The sequence below is a fragment of the Monodon monoceros genome, unplaced genomic scaffold (assembly GCF_005190385.1).
Source record: "Monodon monoceros isolate NGI ecotype Baffin Bay Population unplaced genomic scaffold, NGI_Narwhal_1 Super_Scaffold_3, whole genome shotgun sequence".
Lineage (NCBI taxonomy): Eukaryota > Metazoa > Chordata > Mammalia > Artiodactyla > Monodontidae > Monodon > Monodon monoceros.
Window position 1 is genome coordinate 99,383,913 of NW_021703780.1, and position 19,523 is coordinate 99,403,435.

General features: G+C 44.8%; 1 protein-coding gene across 2 annotated transcripts in view; it reads left to right on the forward strand.

Annotated features, from left to right (window-relative positions):
• Window positions 1–45: 45 nt before the first annotated feature.
• The window catches only part of XPC (XPC complex subunit, DNA damage recognition and repair factor), a 35,109-nt gene continuing 15,631 nt past the window's right edge, over window positions 46–19,523 (forward strand). The window contains exons 1-7 of one of the 2 annotated variants that reach the window (XM_029241756.1): window positions 46–198; window positions 7,070–7,265; window positions 9,240–9,358; window positions 11,621–11,744; window positions 12,665–12,749; window positions 14,274–14,431; window positions 14,708–14,828. In XM_029241756.1, the coding sequence (XP_029097589.1) occupies window positions 51–198; window positions 7,070–7,265; window positions 9,240–9,358; window positions 11,621–11,744; window positions 12,665–12,749; window positions 14,274–14,431; window positions 14,708–14,828 (951 nt within the window). In that variant the 5' untranslated portion in view covers window positions 46–50. Of the gene's footprint in view, window positions 199–1,767; window positions 2,226–7,069; window positions 7,266–9,239; window positions 9,359–11,620; window positions 11,745–12,664; window positions 12,750–14,273; window positions 14,432–14,707; window positions 14,829–19,523 lie in introns of those variants that run through there. The other variant, XM_029241757.1, reaches the window with a different exon arrangement.

Below are 19,523 nucleotides of genomic sequence, written 5' to 3' on the forward strand. Positions count from 1 at the left end.
CCCCTGGCGGCGAGGTGCGTCCAGCGTCCGCCAGTCCTGCCCAGGCAAAGATGGCTCGGAAGCGCGCGGCGGGCGGGGAGCCGCGGGGAAGCGAGTTGCGCGGCCAGATGGCCGCGGGCAGGGGGCCGCGGGGACGTGAGTCACGCAGCCAGACGGCCAAGGGCGAGAGCAAAGCCAGGCGCGAGGAGAAGGAGGCGGGTGAGAGCGAGGCCGAGCCGGGCTTAGGGGGAGAGGCTGGAGGAGGGCGGGAGGTAGGCCGGGTGGGGGAGGGCGACGCCGGCCTCCTGCAGGTGCGGGCGAGGCAGCCCCGCGCCCACCTGGGCCAGCGAGACGGCGTTCCGGTGACCGCGGGAGGCAGGCGTCATGCGGCTGCCCCGGGCCTCCCCGACGTCGCTGCGCCTTTGCCCTCCGTGCCGGGAGCGATGCGCCCTGAGCGGTTCCGCGGAGCCCGGCCGGACCAAGAGCTCCCCTGCTCAGCCTCTCCCTGCTCCGCGTCACCCGCAGGATCAAGTCCGGCCTCCTGGTAGATGCAGAGGGTGCATAGGCAAGAGGCACTGCGGTTGTTTTGTGTCCCCACAAGACGAACGGACCAGGACTTAGAGTGCTGGAGTGTGCTGATCTCCTGAATAGTACCTTCAGCCAAATCTCACCTCAGAGCCCCAGCTTCGGATCCCACCTGACTTCTTCACGTGCATATCGAATAGGCTTCTTATATTTGCCCTGGGCAAAGCAAAACTCTTGATTTTCCCCAGTTAAACCTGTCCCTTCCCCACTTTTCCCCTTCTCAGTAATTGATCCCTTCACTTCTTTAAGCAGACCCCTCCTCTTCCTTACACGCACAGCTCCAGTCCTTCAGCAAGGCCTGTTAGTTCAACCTCAGAACCATATCTCCAATCTCTCCACTTCTCTTTATTCCCGTGGCCGCACCCCCTGCCCAAGCCACCCTCACTTTTCAGTTGCGCGACTGCGATTGCCTCTTCACTGGCCTCCTTACTTCTTTTCATCCCTCACCACGGCAAGAGTTCTCTATGCAACGGCACAAGTGATCTTAAAAAAAAAAATCAGATCTTGCCATGCTCCTACTTCAGATCCTCTGTGGCTTCCCATTGCTCTTGGCATAAAATCCAGATTCCTCACCATGGCCTACAAGATCCTACGTGATATGGCTCCTGCTTCTTCTGTTGTCTGCTACCACTGTCTTCTTTGCCAGATACCCTCCTTGTTGGCCTCCGTTTGGTTCCTCAGATACGCTGTTATTTTTCATCTGAGCCTTTGCCTTTGATGTTCCTTCTCCCTAGAATGTTCTTCCGTGGCTTTTGCCGTGGCTCACTTCTGTTCCTCCAGGTCTCAACCCAGGCACTCCTCGAGTATCCTGCCTAAGGTGGTCTCTCCCAGGTACCCCTCGTGACAGAGGCTCTGACAGCCTATGCCACATCTGTAATGATCTTGTTCATTTATTTGCTTCCTTTTTAACCTGCCTTACCAGAATTTAAGCTTATGAAAACATGTCTTATTTTTTTGCTGTATCCTATCTTGTCCTCCCCCCTTCTCTGCGTATACTAAGTGCTCAATAAATATTATAAATAATTGCATAATGCATGCTGTAGAACGGATTTCTGGGGTACCTGATATAACTGGGTAGACGATTAGCCTAGGTCACCATCAAGGGCTCCTGTGACATAGATTCACTAATTCTGTGATTCTGTACATATTTTAAGGCCATCATTCATTAGGAAATAGTCAAATGGTAACCATTTCTAAACTTAAAAGGTGATTTACCTCACAGTTAATACTACAAGTTCCATTTTACTCATTGACTCATTCCTATAACATTTTTTGAGTACCGAATGTCTGCTGCACACGAGCTAGGTGACACGGGAGATAGACGTTTCTTGGAGATTAGAGTAGGGTGGTGTTCACATTTACCAAAAAAATATCCAAGACAGCGTGTGGTTTCATGGGATAAGGTATAAGGCTTTCTGACTTCTGAAGGAATAATCGGGAGAAATTGGGAAATGCTCTCTGAAGAAGTTATGTTTGGTCTGCAACTTGAAGAATAGGTAATATTTCAGCAAACAGCTATGAAAAGGGGTTGTCATTCTAGTCAGAGGGAATGTATTCTGAATACATGGCAATTAAAAATTTTTTTTGAAATCAAAAGGTATTGGAAATGCCACCAGCCTGCGTAGCATTCCTCCCAGCTAAACACTTCACCTTGGCACCAGGTTGGTATAGCTCCAACATTTAGTAGTTATATGTGTTTGGGTTATATATGAGAGGCAAATAATTTAGCCTCTCTGGACCTCGTCTGTGAAACTTAATTCTAACCTGCTGGGTGGCTGTGAATTTTCATCCCGTAAGGCTCCTGGTATGGTCCAGGTGAAGAAATCAGATGGGTTAGCTCACATCAATTCAGTCTACACGTAGGCAAGGATGCACTTAAGCTTTGCTCACGCTCTGCGAGCCAGTGGAGCTGCAGTAAGTTTCCAATGTAGCTTCCGGGAAGAGTTATCAGCTTTGATGTGGTTGGGTAGAGGAGCAACTTGGTTGTGGTTTTGGCCGCAGGTGACACTGATTTGGTGACTCTCCAGTGTACTGTCTAACAGCACCATAGTGTGGGTTTTACCAGAACCTCAGTGCATGCACATGAACGTGACACTTGGCTGCTTCCAACAGCTGGGGACAAAGTAAATAGTCTTCCACGTATATCTTTGTTTCCATTAGGGCACCTCTGGTTTCTCCATATTTAATCTCAATGTTAAATTCTTCATCGACGTAGTTCATTAACTCCTTCAACAGATATTTACTGAGCACTTGCTATTTTCAGGCCCTGTGCTAGGCACTGGAATTATAGTGGTGAACAGGATAGGCAAGGTTCCTGCTCTCATGATGCCTGTAATCTTTGGGGAAGGGTAGGTAGGACAAGTAAGTTAAAAAATAAATTCACATGGTGATAAGAGCTATGAAGAAGGTAGGACAGGTTGCTGTAATAAAGCTGACATGGGGACAGGGAAGAAGCGGCTGTCAGAATTAGTGGTCAAGGAACTCCTGTGTGAAGACGTGGCCCTTTGAGCCAATTACTGACTGTAATGAAGGAGCCTTTTGTAGGACATTGTGGGGGAAGAGAGCTCTGGACAGAGGAATCAGTAAGTTTAAAGACCCATAGGAGGGAATGTTTTGGAATTGAGGTGAGAGACGTGAGTAGGACCCTTAGGTTGGAGACCAAACTAAGGAGTTTGCATTTTATTCTTAGTGCTATGAGGTGCTGCTGGCAGTTCTAAGCAGGTGTTTTATTTTAGTAAATCAGTGGCTGGCCAATCAAGCCCCAGTGGTTAATTCATGCCCTGCTGAAATTACTTGGTTAAGGTCAAGGAGGCTGGTTAGACAGTTGTCCCTCGGTATCTGCAGAGAATTGGTTTCAGAACCTCCGTGTATACTAAGATGTGCGGATGCTCAAATCCTTTACGTAACAGTGTAGTACAGTCAGCCCTCCGTATCCTCGGGTTCCACATCTGCAGATTCAACCAAAGTTCAGTCCGAGGTTGGTTGAATCTGTGGATTCAGAACCAGGGGGATATGGAGGGCTGACTGTAGTAGACAGCTCTAGATCTTGGAGAGGCCTGGAAAATGGCCTCTTTTTTTTTTTTTAATTATAGTTGACTTACAATATTAGTTCAGATGTACAATAGTGATCTGATATTTGATATTGGACTCTACTCCCTATAAAGTTATTATAAAATATTGGCTATATTCCCTGTGCTATACATTGCATCCTTGTAACTTACTGCTTTTATACCTAGTCCTTTGTACCTCTTAATCCTCTTCCCCTATCTTGCCTCTCCCCCCACCCCTTTCCCCACTGGTAGCCACTAATTTGTTCTCTGTATCTGAGTCTGTTTCTGTTTTGTTACATTTGTTCATTTGTTTTATTTTTTAGATTCCACATATAAGCGAAAACACAGTATTTGTCTTTCTCTGTCTTATTTCACCAAGCATAATACCCTCCATGTTGTTGCAAATGGCAAAACTGCATTCTTTCTATGGCTGAGTAATATCTCTAATTCCTTTAGATGGTAGGTTAGGTGGTTTGAGATTTTTTCCTGTTTCTTGAGGTGGGCCTGTATTGCTGTAAGCTTCCCTCTTAGAAGGAAGCTTTTGCTGCATCCTGTGGATTTTGTAAAATTGTGTTTTTATTTTCGCTGTCTTAAGGTATTTTCTGATTTCCTCTTTGATTTCATGATTCATCCATTGGTTTTTTTTGTTTTTGTTTTTTAGTAGCATCTTGTTTAGTCTCCATGTGTTTGTATTTTTTTCTTTTTTCTTCCCGTCACTGATTTCTAGTTTCATACTGTTATCATTGGAAAAGATGCTTGATACATTTTCAGTCTTCTTGAATTTGTTGGGACTTGTTTTGGGGCTAGCATGTGATCTATCCTGGAGAATGTTCCATGTGCACTTGAAAAGAATGTGTATTCTACTGTTTTGGGACAGAATGTCCTGCAGATATCTATTAAGTCCATCTGGTCTAATGCGTCATTTAAGGTCAGTGTTTCCTTTTCTTCCCCATTTATTTATTTATTTATTTATGGCTGTGTTGAGTCTTCGTTGCTGTGCACAGGCTTTCTCTAGTTGTGGCGAGTGGGGGGCTGCTCTTCATTGCAGTGTGTGGGCTTCTCATCGCAGTGGCTTCTCTTGTTGCGGAGCATGGGCTCTAGACGTGTGGGCTTTAGTAGTTGTGGCACACGGGCTCTAGAGCGCAGGCTCAGTAGTTGTGGTGCACAGGCTTAGTTGCTCCGTGGCATGTGGGATCTTCCCAGACCAGGGCTCAAACCTGTGTCCCCTGCATTGGCAGGCAGATTCTTAACCACTGTGCCACCAGGGAAGTCGCAGGGTCACTGTTTCCTTATCGATTTTCTGTCTGAACGATCTGTCCGTTGATGTAAGTGGGGGTGTTAAGGTCTCCCACTATTGTACTGCTGTCAGTTTCTCCCTTTATTTCTGTTAATATTTGCTGTATATATTCAGGTGCTCCTATGTTAGGTTCATATATATTTATGAATGATATCTTCTTGTATTGACCTCTTTATCATTGTATAATGTCCTTTGTCTTTTATTATAGACTTTGTTTTATAGTCTGTCTTGTCTGATACAAGTCTTGCTACCCCAGCTATCTTTTTGTTTCCATTTGCATGGAATATCTGGATAATAGCCTCTTGATACTGTGGCAACAAAAACAAAAAGAAAAACCAGCAAAGAATAAAGAAAAAAATGTCATCCGTATGTCTACCATCCAGAAACAGCCACCACTAAATAATAGCGTATTTCCTTCTAGTCTGTGTATTTTTTTGTGTGAAGTAGAAAGTATACTATTAAAATAATTTTGCATTCTTAGCATTTTATCATATATCGTTTTCCTTTGTCTTAAAAGATGACTGAATTACATATCATTGTGTGACTGTACCATAATTGATGCTTATCTAATGGATAGACATTCAGATTTTAAAAATTTTGGATATTATGAATAATGATACTATGAACAGTTTTTTGATTCACAGTTTATTTCCCTTGTTCTCACTTTTAACTCCTCAACCTCTCTCTTCAAAACACAAAAATACACAGCTGTGCCTTTTAACCAACCAAGTGATTTTGGTGAGGAAGAAATAGTGCTTCTGGAGCAACCTCTCACCTGCATCTTTAGATTAGTAAAGTGGAGTATTTAACATCTTTGCTTATTAACAAAGGGCTAAAAACCACTGTAAGATCTAGAAATCCTGATTTTAAGGGTGCCCTACCAAACTGTCAAGTCATAAATAAGCTTTTAAGCAAATTCTGGCCTTGAAATAAGAAATCTGTTTCCAGATTATAAATAACTAATTTTGAAATATTTTGTTTCCATTAAAATGTTTAAAACCTGGGAATGCATACATTTCTTCTTTTATAAAACATTTTAAAGAAACAGAACTGAATCAGTGATTTTAACCAGCATTAAAACAAATGCTGTTATAAGGTGAAATTTATTAAAATTAAGTTATGATTTTGTTCAGATCAAAAGGGAGAGTCTTTTTCCCCCATGCAAAATTGTATTCTTGGGGAATATAAATACCTATCCAGAGAGTCAGCAGGACAAACCATAGATGAAAGGAATGAATTAATTTGATATTTTAGGTTAATATTGCAGCTCCTTTTGGAACCTCGGTGAAGGCTAGGGTATTTTTGTTTTCCACAGTTAATTGAAGCAGAGTTCTGCAGCAGCAAAAGAAGGTGATTTCTTTCAGATTCAAGATAATTTGCATGAATATATTTATAATAAAATAGAAAATATTTCCCTGTCATATTAATACATATTATAAATATATATAACAGTAATATATGTTAACAAGCAGACCATGCTTTTAGATACCCTAGTTGAACTAAAACCAACAGTTTATGCATTTTTTATATTTCCCTTTAACAAAAAAAAGAAACAATAATTATTTTGAGAAAATAAAGTTATTTTTGAGTTACGGCTAACTCATTCCAACCCTAAGTTTGTTGAGAGTGGCACTGAGGTGAGACTGGAAAGATTTCATAATGTATGTGTTTTGAGTAGTGTTTGGGTTTGAAAGATGACAGGAACTTAGATTAGGAGAAATCGGTTGTGGTAAAACTGGACACTCGGACATGTTTATGAACTTGAAACATTTCACTTAATAGGAGTGGATTATCCCTAAAATAAATAATTAGTCTTGGCAGGTAGTAAATAAGCAAGGTGTTAATTAATGGATTGATGAATTTTCCTTGCTGGATATTAGCTGAAATTTAAGGTTTGCAGTTTAGGTTGTATGAGTCACGTGGTGGTGTGTCTGTAGTCTTAGGAGGAGTAGAATACAGTGCTGATAAGGAAGAGTGTAGAGTGTAGACCAGCTGGAGGTGGGAAGAGGCTGAAAGCTGGTTGCTGACCCAACATGGGATGGTGACGGAGGTTTAGAAGGAGGTTACCAGAGAGGACTTCTCATGACCCTGCCCATGAAGCTACAGTGTCTCCACCTTTCCTATTGTCCCTTATCTCATGTTCTGTGTGGTCATCTAGATGTCTTCGAAGATGAGAAAGCTCCAAAGAAGAGTGTTCTCTCAAAAGTTTCACGAGGAAAGAGGAAGAGAGGCTTCGGTGATTCTGGGGGCCCAGCAGATGGTCCAGCAAGAAAGAAAGCGGCCAAAGTGACTGTTAAATCCGAAAACCCTCAGGTTATTAAGGATGAAGCCCTCAGTGATGGGGAAGATTTCAGGTGAGATGGCTGAAAACCTCTTGAGCAGGTCTTGATTGTTCCCATCAGGGAAGTGTGACTAAGAAAACCTCCTCTTTTTGCTTGTCACTGGGATCTGTGGAAAAGGTGGGATCTTTAAACTCTTCTAGGTAGAGCTCAGACCACTAGTAAGAGCTGGGAAGAGTCTTGGCAATTATATAGTTTACCTCCCAAACTTTTCAGATGAGGACGACAGCTTTCAGAAAGTGATTTGTTCGTGGTTACACAGCTAGATGGTGGCTAAAACCAGGATGAGACCTCGGTCTTCTGACTCCTGGTCCAGTGCTCTTTATACCACACGAAGACGTTTCATACACGAGGCATTTCCCTGACGTCTGGCCGTGTCCTGTCCTGCTCTCCTCGGGTGCGCTCCGCCCCTGCCCAGCTGGACTTCCCTCCTTCACTTGACACGTGCTCACGCTCTTCCCTCTGCCTGGAACGGTTTCTTCCACCTTCAAGATGCAGAGCAGAAGTCATCCCCTCCACAGTCTTAATTGATTCCTCCCCCTTTTCCTCCTCGGACTTCTTGCTGCATCTCGAAAGAGTGTAACTGATCCGCCTTGTGTTACACTACTTGTTTCCGTGCCATATACCACTGTGAGCTCAGACAGCTGGACCCACACTGGTTCATTTGTTTATGCCCCGTGGTGTCTAGGGCGGGGCCTTTGACAGTGAATGAACATATTAATATGTGGTGAACAATCAACACTTGATCGTCTGCCTCCTAGGGAAATTGGGGAGGGGGAGGAAGAGGACAAACAGAGAGGCAGTAGTTTCTTCTTCGTTTCAGAAATAAACCCTCACTCTTAGTGTCAGCTTTTCCAGCAACCTCCAGTCCTAGCTCAGAAAGTAGGCCAGGACAGGGCAGCTGTGGGAAGGAGCACAAGGAAGCATGTGGATTTTCCACCATCGTTCATCTCTTCTTTTCCCTAAGACTTTTTCTGCGAATGCCTCTGAGCTTACTGCTTCCCAGTTGCCTCCCCCCACTTGTTGAATTCTTTCTGCATAGAAATTCACAAACAGATAGACCAGGATGTTGCCAGGGAAAGCTCTGGTCCCCCTTTCTGTCTCAGTTAAGAGTTGCCATTTCTGCCACTTTTACTCTAAGGGGACATTTTTGTTGCTGTGGTGTTGAGAGGAAGTGGCAGGCTAAAAAGGGAGTGTTTGTCTTTTTAGAGCTGAAGCCTGAGGCTTGTTATTTTAAATGTCTGTGCTAAAATCTTGGGTCATATTCTCACTGGATACCATGTGTCCAGTCTTACAAAAGCTGTAAGTAACTCAATTCCCTGAACATATTTTATGTGTGAATTTGCAAAATTTTATTGCATATTAGCAACCGTTGACTCTTGAGCCAGTATTTAGCCAGCTCCGTATCTACGTAGTTCTCTCCTTACGCTTCCAGTCGTCCGTGTTCCTTATGACACACCTGTGTTCAGTTACATCCCCATTTACTTAGAAGTTAAAATTCTACCAACCTCAGTCTCCTTTCGTCTTATTTCCCAGAGGTGGGGAAACAATCTTCTGAGTTGGCTCATGGTAGGATCCGCAAATGTGACTTCTCTCCTCTTCTTTCTGGCGTCTGGCTGCACGTGTGTGCACACAGACATCGCAGCTTTTACTTCTGGGACTCACATTATTTTTGTGGTTTTTTTCTAACTTTCCCTGTATCATTTACAGACACAGCTGTTTCCCTTCACACAGCTCTAGATTGTAGGTTCATCATGTTCCTCCTGTTTTGACAGCACATCTAGTGTGCGACCTGTGATCAGAGCACATCTTGATGGGAACTTGAGACCCGGGCTAATGGAGGAAGTGAGGCTCAGAGCTCACAAATCATCAACTAATTGCAACAGTTTCTCAGTAAATAGAAGGAGTCCTTAAAGTTGAGTTTAGTTTAAACATAGCCCTGGGATGTCTGAGCTTTTCTTCATCTTCCCTCCTGTGATCTCTACACAGGGACTTCCCGAGTGCCCTCAAGAAGGTGCACCGTCCAGAGAAAGAGGCTGCTGCGGACAAAGGTGGGGGTGAAGGGGGCGACGAGGAAGAGAGTGAGGAGGACTGGGAAGAGGTAGAAGGTAAAGTGTCTTCCTCTGTTCTCAGAACTGTTTGATGCTGTTTTTCTGTTTGATTCTGTTTGGAGTCATGTCACTGCAATCCTGTCCTTTTCTTTTGAAACTAATAAAAACAAAGTTGCAGTCGGGGACTTGCTTTTGATGTAAGGAAAAAGTCATGACCAGGTTAGCAAAGAACGTTGTATATTCTCTTCCTCTGGTGGTGCTCCATGGAGGGGATCATGAGCTAGAGAAGACGCATCGTCTCATAGAGCCCGGGCTTTGCGGGTGCTCATACCTGGCTCAGAGGCCAGCTGTGCCACTTGTGCAGCTGGGTGAGTGAGTAACTCCAGCTGTCCGAGCTGAGTTTTTCCACTGGTGACAGTTGGTAAACACCGAACACTTACTGTGAGCTGGGCACAGTCTAGGCTCCAGGGTTGTTGTGGGAAAATGTGATGGGCCTGGTGCATCACATACTCAAAATACATAGCCCCTAATGTCACCATCCTTAGCGTGACTTTTCTTTCCCAGCTTTTTATTTTGAAAGTGTTCAAACCTACAAAAAAATTGAACATGTAGTCCATACACTGTTCACCTAGACTCACTAACTTTACCATTGTGCCGTTTGAATGTACCAGCATCTTTCCTTCTGTAAATCGGCATTGTGAAACCACGTGAAAGTAAGTCGCAGACATCCTGACTCTTCACTTGTAAATGCTTCAGCATGCATTTCCTAAGAGTAAGACATTGTCCTGCATGGTGAAATACCATTATCATACCTAAATTAAGTCCCTAATTGTTATAAAACTATCCTTTATAACTGTTTTTCCTCTCTTTTTTTTTTTTTTTGCTTTTCATAGCACTGGGTTTTTGTTTCGTTTTGTTTTGTGTTGGTGGAGTCCTGGCCTCTTGTTTCGTAGAATGTCTCATATTGTGGTTCGTGATGGTGGGAAACTTGTTTGAATGCCCCCTGGATTTCTTACAAACTGTAAGGTGAGGCCAAAGACTTAGTTATATTTAGATTAAACATTTTTTGGCAGGAACACTTCAGAGCTTTGTACTTCACGGTGCATCCATTCAGAGGCATCTAATGTCAGGTTGTACCGCTGCCGATGCTAAGTTTGGTCATGTCTGTGGTACTGCCTGATTGTGCCAATGTAAAGGTACATTTTCCTTTTGTAATTTACCATCTCTAGTGGGACTCTGATTCTGTGTGAATATCCTGTTCCCCAGTCACTTTCTACTTAATGGTTTTAGCAAGCGTCAGTGATCTTGACTGAATCAAAGATTATTATATTGAGCACTGCAAATATTTTGATTCTGTCATCTCATGTATATTTATTAGCTGACTTTGATCTGTAAAGAAGAGCTCTGCCTTTTAAGAATTGTATTTATTTATTTTGGGTATCACTATGGACTTAAAAATTCAATGTTATCAGTTATCATCATTACATCTTCTGATCTTTGGATTGTCCCACGTTTGGCGAGCAGGAGCCCCTGTGAGCTAGCTACCCTACAGAGTCCTTTTGACATGGCTTCATTAGTTTCTGAGAATGTTTTTGTTCTTTGGCACAATAAGATGTTCCAGGATCTCTCTGTACTCTCCTTGCTGCACACCTGGAATTGGCCTTTTTTTTCTCTAAGAAGCCCTGGTTCATTTTAGTAGGAACAGGTACATAGAAACCAAGGTCTTGGCACTGGGTATTGTCATTGCCAGTGGGGTGTCATTGCTTCTAGGCCCAGAGCTGCTCTGAAAGGAACTTTGCTAATGAAGTTCACAGTTCAGCAAATTTAATTTATTTCAGCTGGTGTTTATAAGCAGTGTAGCGGAGAAAGAGATGAAGATGCATGCCTTGCTGTGTATTCAGTACAAGTTTACAGTTGAATGGGGAAGTCATGCCTGTCTACAAAGCAAATTTTTGTGAGCGTTACCATAGTGATACAGAGAATAGGAAATTGCTCCCTAAGTCTCTTCTAAAACACACACAGATGAGCATTAGCTCCGTGATACCAGGGGTCTGTATCTAATTCACCTAACTATCTCTGTGCCTAAGGTTCTTCCTCTGAGGGCTGTTTCTCTGGGTTCTTGTGCAGGTTAATGAGACAGTTAGATTGTAAGAGCACAGGGCCTGGCATTTCCTAGGAACTCAGAACATGGCCTCTACGGTTTCCTACCTCACACCCATTCCTCACTTGCTCCGTCCCAGCAGAACCTCGATTTTGTTTGGTACAGTATCTATTATAACGATAATTATTATTGTTGATTTTAAAAATTACTGTTTATAGAAGTTAGTGAGTCCGTGCCGGGTGACGTGGGGGAAAGCGCAGCCTTCTCTACATCCGCTCTGCCCGTGAAGCCCGTGGAGATAGAAATTGAAACACCGGAGCAGGTGAAGGCAAGAGAAAGAAGGTACGATTAAGCACTTGCTTCTAGTTTCTGTCACGTATCATCACTGGCAGCTGCTCCTCAATGAAAAACACATAGGAGACCCGGGCTGAGTGTCAGAGCTGTCAGGAGCGCTAGGTGAGAGAGCCCTGGGCTCACCTTTAGGACTGAAGGAGACACCTTTGTGTCCTGGCTAGGGCAGGAGGTGTGCCAGGGGCTCTGCAGGTTGCCCGTCATCTTACTCCGTCTTTAGGACAGTGTGCGAATGAGGAGCCGGAGACTCAGAGAGGTTAAGTAACATTTCTGCTGTGAGCGGATGCGCCACGATCTGCGTCCCTCAGGCTGACCCGGCATTGCTGTTCGTCTCCCCATGTCACTGCAGGGCCTGCGGCAGTGCCTGCTGCGGCTAGGGGCCCCCACTCCTCTCCAGGGTCCCCAGGCCCTCGGCAGCCCCTGGCAGCCCGGCCATATGGAGCGCGTCTCCTGGTGGTTAATTGGTTCCTGAGGCCCCCGTGTGATGGGCACGTTATTAGGCCTGAAGGAGGGAGACAATAGCAGTCAGGAAGCCTCAGGTTTTCCTCAGGATGCTTGGGACACAGACATGAGAGAGATTTTACAGCAGAACAGCATCGCACAAACGAGCGTGCGCTAACCTGACGTAAGGCAGTGTGTGCTGAGGAGCCGGTCAGTCCTGGGGGCGGGACAGTCAGAGGGGACGTCCTGGAGGGCGGGCTCTGAAGCATGCTTGGATGGCGGGTGGGCGCAGGTCGAGCAAGGGGGGGGGAACGTCCTGGGCCAGGGCTCGCGGGTAAGGAGGAGTGGGAACAGCCAGCCTGCAGGTCTGTTGAGTAGCACAGCCTCAGTCATCGCAGCTGAAAGGCGTCGACGGGAGCGTGGGGTCGGCCTTCACCCTTCATCCTCCGAGTTTTCAATGTGCATTGCAGTGAAAAGATAAAAACGGAGTTTGAGACATATCTTCGGAGGATGATGAAACGTTTCAATAAGGAAGTCCGTGAGGACACACACAAGGTACGGCAGGGAAGGAGGAGGGTGGTACGCAGGGGAACTGGGCTTTCCATCAGCCCTGCCTCTGGGCTTCCACTCACTGTGTGACCTGGTGAGTTTCTGACTCGCTCCTGAAGTGGGGGTGATAACAGTGTCTGCCTGGGGGGATGGGCGTGAGGAGTAAGCAGATAGCACATGGAAAGCACGTAGCTCAGTGCCGGGCGGGCAGCAGGGGCTAATACCAGGCACTGTCCTCCCATCCCTTCTCTCAGCTGTTTAATAACGTTGGTTCTGATCTCAGCTAAAGTTGCTGTGGCTTCTGGCTTCAGCGGGTACTTCCTGAACATACACCATTAGCAAGGTGCTTAGCAAGGTGCTTGGCATTGTGGGGAGAGAGACTTGTACGAAGCTTGTTTCCTACCATTCAGGAGTTTCTGATCTCACACAGGGAACAGGAAAGACATCAAAACAGGGAGACTCGAGACATAGAACAAGGAAAGAGATCAGTGTGGGCCTCAGTAGCCGAGGAAGGCCTCATTTAGGAGAGAGGATGGGGCGGGTCAGGAGGAAGGATGGCACAGGGAGACGCAGAAAGGCCGAGTGGTGGCCGGGCTGGTGGGACAGCCAGGGGGCCTGCATCTAGGAGGCAGCATGCGCTGGAGGCCCATGGAGAGTGAGGCAAGGGCAGACTTTGGTTTTCCTCTGACCGGCAGCAGGCAGCTAGGGAGAGTGTAGTGACGCGGAGGGTGGAAGGGGCACTGCCTGCAGCAGCTGCAGAAGCCGAGAGGTGCAAAGAGCACAGAGTCAGGGTGGAGAGACGAGGGGAGAGCTGGCGTGGCGCCCTCACAGGCCTGGGCGCCGAGCCGGGTGGCTGGGTTTCTTTTACCCCTTGGTGTTGGAGGTGAAAGAAAGGCGAGGATGACTATGACTCCAAGATGTGAAGCTTAAGTGAGGGGAGAAGGGCGGAGCATGGGCTGCAGCAGGCCGGCTGTAGGCAGGAAGAAGGGGGACTGCCTTGAGGGGAAATGATGCAAAGCTGAGTGGGAGGAGGAGCAGACAGCCGCGTGGTCGTTTCCGGAGGCTGGGGAAGGCTGGGGTGGCGCGCAGGCCTGGGGACACGTGTGGGTCTGCGGCAGAGGCATTACACACACCGGGGTGGGGTTGAGGTGCACACGGCCTGTCCCATCCCAGCTGCGACAGCGGCTCTCCCCCATTCCGTTTCCTCCTGATCTTTTTGGAGCAAACACCAGACTTTGTAACATTTCATCCACAAATCCTTCAGGATGTATCAGTACCTCTAAAAGATAAGACCTCTTGAGAAAAAGGAAGTTCGTATTTTGCAGCTTTGAGATGTGGTTGTTTCTTTGAGGGAAGGAGTACCTAGAGAGAAGAGGGGATGAAAGACAGAGTCTTGGGAGATGGCAGTGTTAGTATTTTTACTTTCTTGTATGTAGAAATGACAACAAATATTTCCTGTCCGCAAAACGTCTTTGAATTTGGCAGCAAAAATCCCACTGGTTTTCAGCCTTCCCTTTTCCCTCTCCCCAGGTTCACCTTCTGTGTCTGCTGGCAAATGGCTTCTATCGAAATAGCATCTGCAGCCAGCCAGATCTGCGCGCCATTGGCCTCTCCATCGTCCCAACTCGCTTTACCAAAGTGCCACCTCAAGACGTGGACGTCAGCTACCTGTCAAACCTGGCGAAATGGTAGGGCCTTCAGGCCTGTGCTCCAGAGCGTAGTGTAGGATTTGTGTCTCAGAGGCTGGGTGCAGGTCAGTTCCACAGACCCTCCTTGAGGGGCTGGGAAGGCTCCCCAGGGGGAGGGTGTGAGTTGGGTCTTCAGGAGTTGGCCAGACAGGCTGGGAAGAGGGGCACTGGCAGGCGGGGCTCCCAAGACACCCCGCTCTGTGTTTCGGCTGTAGAAGAACAGAGTTCCTCTTTGCCCTGACGTCTGATGCAAAGGAATGCCTGATTTCTCTCCAGGTTCATTGGAACATTTACAGTTAATGCAGACCTTTCAAGCAATGAGCAGGATGGCCTGCAGACGACGCTGGAGAGAAGGTTTGCTATTTACTCTGCGAGAGACAGTGAAGAGTTGGTCCACGTGAGTGACTCCTGGCAGCACTGTTTTCATTAGGTCTGTTAGCTGGGGAATATGGCAGTCATGTGCCACATACCCATTCCAGCTGTTTTACATATATTTCCTTGCTCAGTTCTCATAAAATAAAAACAGGTACTGAAGCTCAGAGAGGCTAAATCACTTTCTTAGGGTCATTCGGTTGGTAAGCATTGGAGACAGGATTGGGCCCACGTGTGAGTTGAAAGCTGCCCTCTCTCCTGTCTCTTACTTGGTGTCCTGGTGTATTAAAGCACTTAATTTTTGGTCAGCTGCCCTCAAATTGTTTACAGTATTCAAAAATCGTGTTTAAAAGTCCCAAGGAAATGTTTTTGCAAATTGGCTGCTGAAATCCTTAAGAAAGTGTTTCCTTACCTTCCAAGCTGGGTGAAGATGCTGGCAGGTGGCCGTGCAGTGAGTAGGGTTCTGTCCAAAAGGAGTCTTGGCGAAGAGTTTGTGTGTAGACGGGCTTTGTCGCATGCTTAAAATACCCTTAGGTAAGGTTCTGTCTCAATAAAACAAAAGTAGGTAGAAATGTGGTTTTATCCCTGGAAGATTTCTGTTGATGCATATGCTTGTGTCTGAGCTTCAGATTCTGTTTAGGGAAAGAGACTTTTTGTATCTTTAGAGACCAAATGACTGGCACCTTACTTCTCTTCCAATTTGGCTTGAAAAAGTGTGAGGTATCTGGACAGTAATTGTGCGGTGATATCACTACCCAGAGAAAAACACTCGTATTTCAGTGTCATCCTCCCAGACTTTGTTCCCACGTATATCTGTGCACGTACATATTTGTTTTGTTTGTGTAGTTTTATTAAGCAAAGAAATAGTTTTTTTTAAAGAAGTAAACAATTCACTGATACTCGGTGCATTTTCAGTGTTGTGCATCCACCACGTCTGTCTGTTTCCAAGACACTCTTCCTATCCCGGAAGGAGACCCTGTACCTAGGACAGTCACTCCCATTCTTGCTCCTTTTCCCGCCTCCCCAAGTGTCTGGCAGCCACCAGTTCGCATTCTCTCTATGGGTTTGCGTCTTTGGGATATTCCACATAAAAGAAATCACAGTACAGTCGGCACCCCCTATCTGCAGGCTCCACACTCACGGATTCAGCCGGCTGCCAGTCGGATTCATATCTGCACTTGGTTGAACCTGCAGATGCAGAACCCGGGGATAGAGGCAGCGCCAGCTGTGCTCTGGCGTTTTGTAGAAGGGACTTAAGCATTGCGGATTTTGGCGTCCGGCGGGGGCCTGGAACCAGTCCCCACAGATAACCGAGGGACGACTATATCTGACCTTTTGTGTCTGGCTTCTTTCACTTAGCATGCTTTCAAGGTTCATTCACGTTTGTAACATGTATCAACCTCATTCCTTTTTATGGTGAATAATATTCCATTGTATGGATAGACCACATTTCACTTATCCATTCATCAACTGATGGGCGTTTAGGTTGTTTTCCATCTTTTGGCTGTTATGAAGAGTACTGCTATAAACACTGTGTGTACATACATTTATTTGGGTACTTGTTTTCAGTTCTTTTGGGTATATACCTAGAAGTAGAGTTGCTGGGTCATATGGTAATTGTATGCCAAACTGTTTTACATAGCAGCTGCACCATCTTACCTTCTCACCAGCAAAGTACAAGGATTCCAGTTTCTCCAAATCATCACGAACACTTGTTATTTTCCACTTTTTGGATTATAGTCATCCTTACAGGTGTGAAGTGGTACTCACTGTGGCTTTGGTCTGCATTTTCCCGATGATTAATGATGGGTTAATGTCTTTTCATATGCGTATCGGCCATTTGTTTATCTTTTTCGGAGAAATGTCTGTTCAGGTCCTTTGCCCATTTAAAATTGGGTTCTTTGTCTTTGTTACTGAGTTGTAAGAGACCTTTATATATTTCGGTTACTAGACGCCTATCAGATATATGCTTTGCAAATATTTTCTCCCATTCTGTAGGTTGTCTTTTTACTTTCTTTATGAAGTCCTTTGATGCACAAAAGTTTTAATTCTGACAAAGTCCAATTTTCTATTTTTCTTTTTTTTTTTTAATTATTTTATTTTTGGCTGCATTGGGTCTTGGTTGCTGTGCGTGAGCTTTCTCTAGTTGCGGCGAGTGGGGGCTACTCTTCGTTGCGGCGCGCGGGTTTCTTAATGCGGTGGCTTCTCTTGTTGCGGAGCACGGGCTGTAGGCGTGCGGGCTTCAGTAGTTGTGGCACACATACTTAGTTGCTCCGCGGCATGTGGGATCTTCCCAGACCTGGGCTCGAACCCGTGTCCCCTGCACTGGCAGGCAGATTCTTAACCACTGTGCCACCAGGGAAGTCCTCTTTTGTTTCTTGTACTTTTGGTGTCATATCAAGAATTCATTGCCAAATCCCAGATCATGAAGATTTCCTCCTGTATTTCCTTCTAAGAGTTTTACAGCTCTTACATTTAGGTCTTTCATCCATTTTGAGTTAATGTTTTTATATGATGTAAGGTAGGTGTTCAACTTCATTACTTTTGCAAGTGGATATCCAGTGGCCCCAGCACCATTTCTTGAAGAGACTAGTCTTTCAACTATTCATTGTATTTGTTGTATTATTTTCACTATTTATTGGAAGTTTTTCAATGGGGATGAATGGTCTTGGCACACGTATCAGAAATCAATTGGCCATAGACACTTGGGTTAATTTCTGGGCTGTCTGTTGTATTCCATTGGTCTACATGTCTGTCCTTATGCCAGTGCCACACTGTTTTGATTACTGTGAATCTGTAGTAAGTTTTGAAATCGGAAGTATGAGTACAACCTCATAATGCTATTTTGGCTATGTGGGGCCCTGTGCAGTTTCATGTGAAATTGATGGTCTGCTTTTCCATTTCTGCAAAAAAGGCCATTGGAGGGGCTTCCCTGGTGGCGCAAGTGGTTGAGAGTCCGCCCGCCAATGCAGGGGACATGGGTTCATGCCCCGGTCCGGGAAGATCCCACATGCCGTGGAGCGGCTGGGCCGCTGAGTCTGCGCGTCCGACGCCTGTGCTCTGCAATGGGAGAGGCCACAACAGTGAGAGGCCCACGTACCGCGAAAAGAAAAAAAAAAAAGGCCATTGGAGTATTGATAGGGTTTGCGTTGATTCTGTACATTGATTAGGGCAGCATTGCTATCTAGTCAATATTAAGTCTGTAAACATGGCTTTTCCCTTTTATTTGCTTTTTAAATTTCTTTTAGTTGTATTTTGTAGTTTTCAGTGTACCTGTCTTTCATCTTCTTGGTTAAACTTTTTTCTAGGTATGTTATTCTTTTCGATGCTGTTGTAAATGGTATTGTTTTCTTAATTTCCTTCTCAGATTGTTCAGTGAAGGTGTATTAAAAAAATGGCTGATTGTGTTGATCTTATACCTTGCAGCTTTGCTGAGTTCATTTAACAGTTTCTTGTGCATTCTTTGGGATTTTCTATATATAAGATCTTGACCTCTGTGAATAGAGTTAGTTTTACTTCTTCTTTTCCAGTTTGAATGCCTTTTGTTTCTTGTTCTTGTCCAGTTGCTCTGGCTAGAACTTCCAGCACAGTGTAGAATAGCAGTGACAAAAGCAGGCATCTTGTCTGGTTCTTGATATTGGGAGGGAAAGCTTTTCACTCTTTCATGACTGAGTATCTTGGTAGTTGTGGATTTTCATATACATTCTTTATCATGTTGAAGAACCGTATTTCTAGTTTTCTGAATGTGTTTTAATCATGAAAGTGCTTTGAATTCTGTCAGATGCTTTTTCTGTGTCAAATGAGATGATTTTGTGATTTTTCTCCCCTTCATTCTACTAACGTAGTGCACTGCATTCATGGATTTTCTGTCGATTGATTGATTGAAGTATAGTTGATTTACAATATTGTGTTAGTTTCAGATTACAGCATAGTGATTTAGTGTTTTTTGCAGATTATATTCCATTATAGCTTATTACAAGATAATGGGTATAATTCCCTGTGCTATACAGCAAATCCTTGTTGCTTATCTATTTTATGTGTAGTAGTTTGTATCTGTTAATTCCATACCCTAATTTGTCCCTTTCCTCTTCTCACTCCCCCTTGGTTACCACAAGTTTGTTCTCTATATCTGTGACTCTGTTTCTGCTTTGCATACACTGTCATTTGTATTTTTTTTTTTTTGGTTCTACGTATAAGCAATATCATTACCATATTTGTCTTTCTCTGTCTGACTTACTTCATGAAGCATGATATTCTCTAGGTTCATCCATGTTGCTGCAAAGCAAAGTATTTTATTGTTTTTTGTGGTTGAGTAATGTTCCATTGTATGTATATACCACATCTTCTTAATCCAGTCATCTGTTGATGGGTACTGGCGTTCCTTCCATGTCTTGAGTATTGTAAATAGTGCTGCTGTGTTCACTGGGGTGCATGTTATCTTTTTGGATTAGAGGGTTTTTCCAGATACACCCAGGAGTGGAATTGCTGGGTCATATGATAGTTCCGTTTTTAGTTTTTTAAGGAACTTTCATACTGTTTTCCATAATGGCTGCACCAATTTAAATTCTTACCACCAGTGTTCAGGGATTCCCTTTTCTCCACATCCTCTCCAACATTTGTTATTTGTAGGCTTGTTGATGATAGCCATTCTGACAGGTGTGAGGTGATAGCTGATTGTGGTTTTGATTTGCATTTCTCTAATAATTAGCAATGTAGAGTA